The sequence below is a fragment of the Oncorhynchus keta genome, chromosome 11 (assembly GCF_023373465.1).
Source record: "Oncorhynchus keta strain PuntledgeMale-10-30-2019 chromosome 11, Oket_V2, whole genome shotgun sequence".
Classification (NCBI taxonomy): Eukaryota; Metazoa; Chordata; class Actinopteri; order Salmoniformes; family Salmonidae; genus Oncorhynchus; species Oncorhynchus keta.
This window is the reverse complement of record NC_068431.1, coordinates 35,641,559-35,653,942: the sequence shown is the minus strand read 5'-3', so window position 1 is coordinate 35,653,942 and position 12,384 is coordinate 35,641,559. Positions and strand designations below refer to the sequence as shown.

The 12,384-nt window shown below is 42.8% G+C and overlaps 1 protein-coding gene across 3 annotated transcripts in view; it reads right to left on the bottom strand.

The window, feature by feature from the left end:
* Positions 1–12,384, bottom strand: part of dscama (Down syndrome cell adhesion molecule a) — a 176,633-nt gene that overhangs the window by 68,103 nt on the left and 96,146 nt on the right. For all 3 annotated transcript variants that reach the window (XM_035780367.2, XM_035780370.2, XM_035780369.2), the window contains exons 4-5: positions 633–779; positions 114–392 (exon numbers count right to left, since the gene is read on the bottom strand). In XM_035780367.2, the coding sequence (XP_035636260.1) occupies positions 114–392; positions 633–779 (426 nt within the window). The remainder of the gene's footprint in view (positions 1–113; positions 393–632; positions 780–12,384) is intronic.

The window sequence follows — 12,384 nt, the reverse complement described above, 5'->3', positions numbered from 1 at the left end:
TCAACTCTGAAATGGATTTTAAACTCCAAAGACAAACATTATCTTAGATACACATTAACAACAAATAATACTGTACATTTAGCACAACATGCTGCACACAGTCTATTACTGACCTTTGACCTGCAGCCTCCCCACCACCTCTGCGTTGCCATAGCTGTTCCACACCTCACACACGTAGCTTCCCGTGTCACTGGGCTGGGCCCTCTCGATCAGCAGGCCCGTCACACTCTGCCTGAAGCGGCTGTCCGGTTCCAGCGGTCGGTTGTCCTTCAGCCAGCGGAATTTGGGGGCCGGGTGACCAGATGCCTTGCATGGGAGCTCCACCCGGTGTGATGTCATCACCTCACGACGCTCAAAGCCATCCAGGATGGCCGGTGCCGAATTAGTGGGGTCTGAGGGAGGAGCAATGGCCAAAGGTGAGATGGATTCAATATTTAATGCATACTGTAGCATGGTCAAATGTATGCATTGTTAGCCATACTCTTTTAACTAGCTTGGAGCAGGTTCAGATTAAATGAGTGAAGGGAAACAATAGTCAAACCTAGCAATATTCAGAGTGTATTCCATGCAAACATTGGCACCCAGACTTGCACAACAGAAAGGCATCCAAGCTGTAATGTCCCTCTGCTTACCTGACAAAAAGAGACGTGCACTGTTGCTCTGCCTGGTCTCTCCCGTGTAGCGATGGCGGGTCATACACCTATAGTTATACAATCCATCCTCATTCTGCACGTCCAGGATGTACAGGGCTCCTGTGGAGGTGCTGAGGAACCGAGGCGCTGCAAGGCAAAACATACATCACATCGTTAGACATACTGTACATACAGAAACATGCTGTACAACCATCTATAGCTTTGCTTTTGAATTGAAATTCACACCAGAATGGGATCAATTCAAATTGTATTTCTCACATGCGCCGAATACAACAATTGTAGACCTTACAGTGAAATGCTTACTTACAAGCCCTTAACCAACAATGCAGTTAAGAATATAACACACACAAAATAAATAAAGTAACAAATAATTAAAGAGCAGCAGTAAAATAACAATAGCGAGGCTATATACAGGGGGTACCGGTACAGAGTCAATGTGCGGGGGCACCGGTTAGTCGAGGTAATTGAGGTAATATATACATGTGGGTAGAGTTATTAAAGTGACTTAGGCATAGATAATAACAGAGAGTAGCAGCAGCGTAAAAGAAGGGGGCAATGCAAGTAGTCTGGGTAGCCATTTGAATAGATGTTCAGTAGTCCTATGGCTTGGGGGTAGAAGCTGTTTAGAAGCATCTTGGACCTAGACTTGGCGCTCCGGTACCGCTTGCCGTGCGGTAGCAGAGAGAACAGTCTTTGACTAGGGTGGCTGAAGTCTGACAACACCACCCTGTGTAGACATTATAAAAACACTCAAAGCACTACTAACAGTTGATATAGAATATCAAAGTGGCTTTGTAAATATTTGCCTAGCCATGCGACCACAAACACTGAACACCAGTTCCAGCCCATTTAGATGAACACATCTGAGAGGAAATATGACAGGGCTGTGTGTTGTGTTGTGTCAGTCTAACACAGCTCTTTATCATGTAGCACTCTCTCTCTCTCTTTCTCAGACTAAAGCAGAGGGACCCAGGGATAGAGATCGCACAGAGCTTTGTTATGGCATCGTGGCATGGCGCAGCTCAGGTCGGTTGTGCTAACATCATGCTAATTTGTGGGAAAGCTGGGAATGGGGGGTGGGGGGTCGTCAACGTGAAGGAGGGCTAATGCCTGATGCGTGCCGGAGCTGTCAAAGCAGGCTGGGAGGATATTCCTCAGTCACAGATGATAGAGGATAATGTTTCGGTTGGTGTTGGGGATGGCATGTGTAGAGTACCTCCCATTTCCTTCCCATCTAGCCTATGCCAGTCAGTATTGAAGCTATGAGAATCAGTTCAGTGACCGACACCTCTTATAGAATATTGTCTCAAAAACACAAAACCCATTACAGCACTGCTTCAATCTACACATATTTTTCCCAAATGTTATTTTTACACAGAAAGGGAAACATTTGTATTGCGACATGCTGTATTGTTTTTCCACTGGGCCACGTCATTTCAATGTGGATAATTGGGTAATATTTTGTTGAGATGGTGACCAATGAGATTACAACTAGGAATTGATTCACGATAAGCATAGGACCCCGGTTCAAATGTTTAAGATACGAGTGCATGTTGTGGCAGTCTAACAAACTCCAAACCGATCCAAATGTAGCATGCATCGATCAGAAAATCGATTCAAACATTACCAATCACTGGTTCACTAAAATATTTTGCTCATATTACTTTCTTTCTAGCTTCCAAAAATACCTTTAATCTTCTGTGACAAATGCATCCTCTCCTTCAGCGTCAAACTAAGCTGCACATGATGTTGACAGTCGTTAATCTACAAGTCATTTTGCATGCTGAACAACCCCAGGCAATATCAGCAACCAAACTGCACACTGTGTGCAGCTTCGCAAGTTGACCAATGAGAGGTTGACCTATTCCTGATGTGGCACATGTTTGTGTCACCTTCAACATTCAAATATGTATTACATGGCTTGCATATTATTAGGCTTCATTAGTTGAGTGACAAACAATATCATTTATTTTTATCAAATAATAAATGTGTTTTACAGTAGCCTAAACTACTGCTGGAAACAACTCTCATCTGGCTATAAGTAGGCTACATGCTGATCGGCGCTTGCATGACATTTTATAATAATATAATATATGGATTGTTCAGGTTCACCATCAGCAAAAGTTTGGGAAATTTGGTTTGAAACAATCAGAATTTATATTTTTAGATATACAGAGTAAAGTTGATCATTTCATAACGAGGACAGCAATCTCTTCTGCTACCCGCACTGCATGGTCCAAGAGGGAGACAAAGAGAAGCTAACGCTTTTAATCTGCAGAAATGTGAAATTAATTAGTGGGTGATGATGATTTCAAAAGAAAGAAGAAAATAAAATCTTCCTAATATTGAGTTGCCCTCAGAACAGTCTCAATTTGTCAAGACATGGACGGACTCTACAAGGTGTCGAAAGCATTCTACGGGATGCTGGCCCATGGTGACTCCAATGCTTCCCACAGTGATGTCAAATTGGCTGGATGTCCATTGGGTGGTGGACCATTCTTGATACACACGGGAAATGGTTGAGCGTGAAAAACCCAGCAACACTGCAGTTCTTGACCCACTCAAACCTGGCACCTACTACCATACCGTTCTAAAGCACTTAAATGTTTTGTCTTGCCCATTCACCCTCTGAATGGCACACATACACAATACATGTCTCAAGGCTTTAAAGTCCTACTTTAACCTGTCTCCTCCCCTTATCTACATGGATACAAGTAGATTTAACAGGTGACACCAATAAGGGATCATAGCTTTCACCTGGTCAGTCCATGTCATGAAAAAAGCAGGTGTTCTTAATGTTTACACACACACACACACACACACACACACACACACACACACACACACACACACACACACACACACACACACACACACACACACACACACACACACACACACACACACACACACACCGCATCGATTCATTCCTCTAATCAAACCGAATCGTTTAAATCTAAAACGTTTAGTTCCTGTATCGTATTGGAAAACATGTATATACTATAAATATGCATTGAATCGTCTTGAACGGGCAAAAATGCACATTCCTTATTACAATCTATATTCACCCACTCAAAAATCAGCCAAAATTATTTCAACCATCTAAAAGCACAATAAAATTCCAATGAAAAAAACATTTCTGATTGTTGTTTTAGTTGTCACCCAAATGTCTATAACTGCGCTTTCAACTATTTAAAAGCACAGCAAAGTTCAGGAATACAATTTCATTTTAAAAAATTAATGTATACATCAAATGAATGTGTTATCACTTTGCTTCATCTAATAGCGGAACCAAATCAAGTGGGTTGCCATTGACATTACATTAAAAGTTACTCATTTTAGGGTTGAATGTTGTAAGAAAGGCTATTTACTGTATTAAAAGTACTATTTACTGTATTAAAAGTACTATTATATAAGTAATACAACAAGTAATACAATAAGTAAGACAACTCAACCAAATATCAGCACTTAAAGAAGATGTATCTACTGCTTGGACAGTTACATTTGAGCTACTGGCTTAATCACATTCTTTAACTTAAAATGATGGTTGAGTTGGAGACATGAATCTATCATATCATTTGTTAACTTGTCAAAAAGTTTATATGCTTTTTATTGTATTTGAAAAGTGATATTGAATTGTTTTTGGTTGTCAAAGCAACCAAATATAAACATTTCGGGGAGATTTAAATCTGTTTGGATAGTTCCATCTGCGTCACTGAATTTCCAATCGACATTATGCTTATTTTGTAAATGATTAAATATTTGATCTTCATACAGCTTTCTGTTTCCAAAACTAGAATCTGTAACATAATGTACTGCATTTTGTAGACTTTACCCCTTGCTAAAGCTTTCCAAAAATCTTGTTGTTGAGAAGGAGTGTAAGGTCGAATTGAGTTATTGCACACTCGCACTTCACAGAGTAGGCGTTCCCTAATGGAAATATGCAAATACATCCTAGAACATGCCAATAGGATCTCACTAGCTCGTGCTTGGCTCTGCCCTCCTTCTTGCTTGTTCTGCCCACTATGATTCATTTGCTCCCATTGGAAATGACAGACTCTGGTCTATCTTGGGTTAGCTATAAAAATCTTTGGCTACAAATAGTAATTTTAGTCACAAATCTCCCACACCAAATAGCCTGAAGCCACAGGGCTCTTCTCGCAGACCTCATTTACCTACCCGGAAGCATTGTGAAGCGTAGGTCGGGATTCTTGACCTGTTAACATGTACATAGAACAACACAACAGCTTTTCAGCATGTTTTGTTATTTCTGTAAGACTAAAAATTGACTATGAAGTAGTCTCTTTTACAATGCGGGTCAATTGAAAATTATGTTTGTTTTCCCCAATTTGTGGCCGTGGTCGAGGGGAATTCCTTTTTATGGCATGGATTGCAGTTGAGATGACATTAAAAGTACAGTTGAAATCGGAAGTTTACATATACTTAGCTTGGAGTCATTAAAACTCCATTCTCAACCACTCCACTAAGTTCTTGTTAACAAACTATAGTTTTGGCAAGTCGGTGCATGACACAAGTATTTTTTCCAACAATTGTTTACAGACATATTATTTCACTGTATCACAATTCCAGTCGGTCAGAGGTTTACATACACTAAGTTGACTGTGCCTTTAAACAGCTTGGAAAATTCCTGAAAATGATGTCATGGCTTTAAAAGCTTCTGATAGGCTAAATTACATAATTTGAGTCAATTGGAAGTGTAAATGTGGATGTATTTTAAGGCCTACCTTCAAATGCAGTGCCTCTTTGCTTGACATCATGGGCAAATCAAAGGAAATCAGCCAAGACCTCAGAAAAATAATTGTAGACCTCCACAAGTCTGGTAGCCAGACTGTTTGCCAGACTGTTCAACTGTTTGCAGCTGCACATGGGGAAAAATATCATACTTTTTGGAGACATGTCCAAAAATAGAACTGTTTGTCCATAATGACCATCATTATGTTTGGAGGGAAAAGGGGTTGGCTTGCAAGCAGAAGAACACCATCCCAACCGTGAAACACAGGGGTGGCAGCATCATGTTGTGGGGGTGCTTTGCTGCAAGAGGGACTGGTGCACTTCACAAACTAGATGGCATCATGAGTGAGGAAAATTATGTGGATATATTGAAGCAAAATCTCAAGACATCAGTCAGGAAGTTAAAGCTTGGTCACAAATGGGTCTTCCAAATGGACAATGACCATAACCATACTTCCAAAGTTGTGGCAAAATGGCTTAAGGACAAACATGTCAAGGTATTGGAGTGGCCATCACAAAGCCCTGACCTCATTCACATAGAAAATGTGTGGAAAGAACTGAAAAAGCATGTGCGAGCAAGGAGGCCTACAAACCTGACTCAGTTACACCAGCTCTGTCAGGAGGAATGGGCCAAAATTCACCCAACTTATTGTGGGAAGCTTGTGGAAGGCTACCAGAAACGTTTGACCCATGTTAAACAATTTAAAGGCAGTGCTACCAAATACTAATTGAGTGTATGTAAACTTCTGACCCACTGGGAATGTGATGAAAGAAATAAAAGCTGATTTATTTCATTCTCTATACTATTATTCTGACATCTCACATTTTTAAAATAAAGTGGTGATCCTAACTGACCTAAGACAGGGAATTTTTACTAGGATTAAATGTCAGGAATTGAGAAAAACTGAGTTTAAATGTATTTGGCTAAGGTGTATGTAAACTTCTGACTTCAACTGTACATGGTTCAAGTGATCAATTCCGTTCGAGATTCTGCACAGATTATTACAGCAATTGTGAAGATCTCCACAGACCTGCAATAACCTTAACTTTAGACTCTTTACTGCATTACAAAAGTAATATTGAATTGTGTTTGGTTCACAACGTAACAAAATACCAGGTACAAATTCAAGGTTGAAATTTGGTGAAATTTGTTAACCATGATGATTACCATGATGATGATGGTTGAAATTTCATTCTCAAAACAACAGTTTATTACTATTTTCAAATCTAGTGTTTTTAGATTCCACGTCACAATACGCTGACACATTATGTTGAAACAACATTTATTCTACCAGTTCGTGCCCAGTGGAATAGGCCTTTGTATAGAATGCTACAATAATCCAAAGAAAGCAGTCAAATTAACCTCTGTTCATGTAATTGATGTTTAACTAAAGAATATTGATTCAACCTTGTGGTGGTTTACATTTAATAGAAAGAAGAGAGTTTAAAAAAAGAAGGAGAAAAAACATACACATGGTGAAAAACTGAAATAGAGAGAGAGAAAGAGAGAAAGACAGCTAGAGAAGGAGAGAGCGAGAGAAAGACAGCTAGAGAAGGGGAGAGCGAGAGAAAGACAGCTAGAGAAGGAGAGAGCGAGAGAAAGACAGCTAGAGAAGGAGAGAGCGAGAGAAAGACAGCTAGAGAATGGGAGAGCGAGAGAAAGACAGCTAGAGAAGGAGAGAGCGAGAGAAAGACAGCTAGAGAAGGAGAGAGAAAGAGAGAAAGAGAGAAAGATAGCTAGAGGAGAGAGCGAGAGAAAGATAGCTAGAGAAGAGAGCGAGAGAAAGAGAGAAAGATAGCTAGAGAAGGAGAGAGAGAGAGAGAGAGAGAGAGAGAGAGAGAGAGAGAGAGAGAGAGAGAGAGAGAGAGAGAGAGAGAGAAAGATAGCTAGAGAAGGAGAGAGAGAAAGAGAGAAAGATAGCTAGAGAAGGAGAGAGAGAGAGCGAGAGAAAGACAGCTTGAGAAGGAGAGAGCGAGAGAAAGACAGCTAGAGAAGGAGAGAGCGAGAGAAAGAGAGAAAGATAGCTAGAGAAGGAGAGAGAGAGAGAGCGAGAGAAAGACAGCTAGAGAAGGAGAGAGCGAGAGAAAGACAGCTAGAGAAGGGGAGAGCGAGAGAAAGACAGCTAGAGAAGGAGAGAGCGAGAGAAAGACAGCTAGAGAAGGAGAGAGTGAGAGAAAGACAGCTAGAGAAGGAGAGAGCGAGAGAAAGAGAGAAAGATAGCTAGAGGAGAGAGCGAGAGAAAGAGAAAGAGCTAGAGAAGAGAGCGAGAGAAAGAGAAAGATAGCTAGAGAAGGAGAGTGAGAGAAAGAGAGAAAGATAGCTAGAGAAGGAGAGAGTGAGAGAAAGAGAGAAAGATAGCTAGAGAAGGAGAGAGAGAGAAAGAGAGAAAGATAGCTAGAGAAGGAGAGAGAGAGAGAAAGAGAGAAAGATAGCTATAGAAGGAGAGAGAGGGAGAAAGAGAGAAAGATAGCTAGAGAAGGAGAGAGAGGGAGACGAGGAGGATGAAGCAGCAGTGTATTGTGAGGAGTGAGCGTTGACCTAGTTAGAGCATGGATTTGATATCCTGAAGGGCTTTTCAGCTTGTGGTCTAGCTGCAGTTGTGTGTGACAAGCAACCACTGGTAAAATAAGGGGGAAAGGAGAGTGTGCATACATCTGTGTGTGTGTGTTATCAGAGGGGGAAGCAGTCAGTCTCTCCTGTCTTTCTTTCTCCTCCTTCTTCTCTTCTCACCTTCTCCTGAACCTTGCCTGACAAGCTGCTAGATGTCGAAAGTTGACAAGATTTGGTTCTATGGGTTTATGAATGAGAGGCGCTTTCATTAAAACAGACTGCCCTTCATCCATGGGTAATGTGTGTGTGTGTGTGTGTGTGTGTGTGTGTGTGTGTGTGTGTGTGTGTGTGTGTGTGTGTATGCACACTTCCAATGCATGGGTTAGTGACAAACACACACACACACACACACACACACACACACACACACACACACACACACACACACACACACACACACACACACACACACACACACACACACACACACACACACACACACACACACACACACACACACACACTGTCGTGCTCACTCAGAGAGCAGCTATATTGTTGAATCCCTCTCCTGCTCTCAGTGCAGGGCTGTAATCAGATTTCTGATTCATGTGAGGGGTGTGTGCATGCGCTTCAAAAGCCTGTTAAAACAGCACCAGCACTGGGGGTCTGTGACACACACAATTACACACACACAGAGCCTCTAGATTGTTGTATATTGAATCCCTCTCCTCCTTTCAGTGCAGGGCTGAAATCAGATTCCTGGTGCAAACTTAGGGGTTTCTCTCTACAACCATCCATGATCAGATTTATTTTTTCAAGCCCAATTAATCAATACATTTTTTAAACAATTATTTGGTGATAATTTAGCATTTGGAATGTTCTACTGTCCCCTACTACAGTAACCATAGAGACAAAACATGTGTCCATACATCTGACCTCATTCCCCAGTCCTCTCTGTCTGTGTCCCTCCCTTTCTCACACCGTGTCTCTGCTCTACTGAGAGATGGATCCTAGATGGGACCACGCTTTAAAGGAGAAGACCCTCCCTCACCTCATCCCACTCTCTCTCTTTCTCTCTCTTTTTCCACTCTCTCTCCCAACTCCCCCTCTCTAACACCACGTTCACTATCAAGGAGCATTGTGTGTCTGAGAAAGAAATGGCCCTGTTAGTGTGTGTGTGTGAACGTGTCTCTGCAACACAGGCCTACACAGATGCTTGGTCAATTATAACAATCCACAGCACTCGACTGTGCCCTCCCCTGCTCCCCCAGTCCGCCTGCTGCATACTAACACAAATAAGGTCTGAGAAAGAGAGAGAGAGCCCTCTGTGATAACGCAAAGCTCTGTGATAACGCAAAGTAGTGTGTGTGTGTGTGTGTGTGTGTGTGTGTGTGTGTGTGTGTGTGTGTGTGTGTGTGTGTGTGTGTGTGTGTGTGTGTGTGTGTGTGTGTGTGTGTGTGTGTGTGTGTGTGTGTGTGTGTGTGTGAAAGTATCTGTGTGTGTGTCAGAGTATGGCAAATGGCATCACCAACCCCAGGTGGCACCAAGCCCCTTCCTTCCCCTCTCCTTCCTCGAGCCAGGTGCTTGGCATGGCCATAGTCAGGGACACAAGTCCCCCTTCTGTGAGTTTCCACAATATATTCAATTGTTCCTCATACAAGCTGCAGAGCTTTCACATAGACTCTGTATTCTCTACAGTGGAGGATTTTGCTGAAACTTTACGAAATCACATCCATGGATAGAAATTCAACAAATTCAACAAAATCAACAATATTACACACAACCACACTGCACACTGCCCTAACCCATCTGGACAAGAGGAATACCTATCTGAGAATGCTGTTCATCGACTACAGCTCGGCATTTAACACCATAGTGCCCTCCAAGCTCGTCATCAAGCTCGAGACCCTGGGTCTCGACCCCACCCTGTGCAACTGGGTACTGGACTTCCTGACGGGCCGCCCCCAGGTGGTGAGGGTAGGCAACAACATCTCCACCCCGCTGATCCTCAACACTGGGGCCCCACAAGGGTGCGTTCTGAGCCCTCTCCTGTACTCCCTGTTCACCCACGACTGCGTGGCCACGCACGCCTCCAACTCAATCATCAAGTTTGCGGACGACACAACAGTGGTAGGCTTGATTACCAACAACGACGAGACGGCCTACAGGGAGGAGGTGAGGGCCCTCGGAGTGTGGTGTCAGGAAAATAACCTCACACTCACTGTCAACAAAACTAAGGAGATGATTGTGGACTTCAGGAAACAGCAGAGGGAACACCCCCCTATCCACATCGATGGAACAGTAGTGGAGAGGGTAGTAAGTTTTAAGTTCCTCGGCGTGCACATCACAGACAAACTGAATTGGTCCACCCACACAGACAGCATCGTGAAGAAGGTGCAGCAGCGCCTCTTCAACCTCAGGAGGCTGAAGAAATTTGGCTTGTCAGCAAAAGCACTCACAAACTTCTACAGATGCACAATCGAGAGCATCCTGTTGGGCTGTATCACCGCCTGGTACGGCAACTGCTCCGCCCACAACCGTAAGGCTCTCCAGAGGGTAGTGAGGTCTGCACAACGCATCACCGGGGGCAAACTACCTGCCCTCCAGGACACCTACACCACCCGATGTCACAGGAAGGCCATAAAGATCATCAAGGACAACAACCACCCGAGCCACTGCCTGTTCACCCCGCTATCATCCAGAAGGCGAGGTCAGTACAGGTGCATCAAAGCTGGGACCGAGAGACTGAAAAACAGCTTCTATCTCAAGGCCATCAGACTGTTAAACAGCCACCACTAACATTGAGTGGCTGCTGCCAACACACTGACTCAACTCCAGCCACTTTAATAATGGGAATTGATGGGAAATGATGTAAAATATATCACTAGCCACTTTAAACAATGCTACTTAATATAATGTTTACATAACTTACATTATCTCATATGTATAAGTTTATATACTGTATCATCTACTGCATCCTTATGTAATACATGTATCACTAGCCACTTTAACTATGCCACTTTGTTTACATACTCATCTCATATGTATATATATGTGTATACTGCACTCAATACCATCTACTGTATCTTGCCTATGCCGCTCTGTACCATCACTCATTCATATATCTTTATGTACATATTCTTTATCACCTTATACTTGTGTCTATAAGGTAGTAGTTTTGGAATTGTTAGCTAGATTACTTGTTGGTTATTACTGCATTGTCGGAACTAGATGCACAAGCATTTCGCTACACTCGCACTAACATCTGCTAACCATGTGTATGTAACAAATACAATTTGATTTGATTTGAAAAATGAATAACAATAACAAATCATGTGATGACATTGTTGAGCTCTTTCTGCAGGCTGACCTATACTTGCTGGGTGACAAATGCCATCTGCCTAAAAGGTGGCTTTCTCCATGCCTGTCAACAACACCGCCGCATAGGACCTGCAGCTCAGCTCTGAGGCTTCTGCTGATTGTAAACTAATACAGACACAAGGAGAGAGAGAGAGAGAGAGAGAGAGAGAGAGAGAGAGAGAGAGAGAGAGAGAGAGAGAGAGAGAGAGAGAGAGAGAGAGAGAGAGAGAGCCTCTGGAATACAACCACTCTGTCATCTGAAATTACTTACAAATTAGCATGCACCAATGTACTCCCTGTGCAAGAAAGAGAAGAAAAAAGAGAAGACAACTTTCATATGCTAATACAGATCATGGCCAGGCAGAGCAATTATCAAAAAAATGTCCGCCATATCTGTTTGACAGATCTCATTAGGCGCCTGAAGAATCTGACCTCACAGACTCGCTCTCTGTCTCTGTCTAAATGGGAGGAGAGACATAGTTGGGCATTTAAATGCTTCTTTCACAAACATTTTTCTCATCCCTTCGCTGAGTTAATGGTATAATGTCACAATGCAAACTGTCTTTTAGGAGCATAAAGACTTTTCATATCACTTTTGAACTGAACCATGGCAGCTGATCAGCACGCTCGCATAAATAAAAACTACAGCCCGGCTATCTTTCAACAACAAAAATAGAAATATGTTTCATCATCATTCTGATTCTCCTCCAAGGAGGGCAGAAGCCCTTTCCCTCTAGAGCCAGCCTGTTAACTGTAGCTGGTGCTCTCTGCCAGGCTGTCTCTGCCAGGCTGTCTGTGCCGTGTTGGGGAGTGGAGGTTGGTTCACGCCCTGAGACAGGGGTTATTACTGTCACTGTAACCTTGGCCAGTCAGTCACACTACCTAACATTAACAGCAGTATGCTGGCCCTCCTGCAGCTATCCGCATCTATAATATATCCTCTACAAGCTCTCTCTGTCTTCACTCCCTCTGTGTGTATGCGCGCGTGCATGCGTGCGTGCGTGTTCCCTGCTGCGCTGAGACTTGAACCTGCTGTTGAAAAGACATGAACTGCATAATTATCATGTT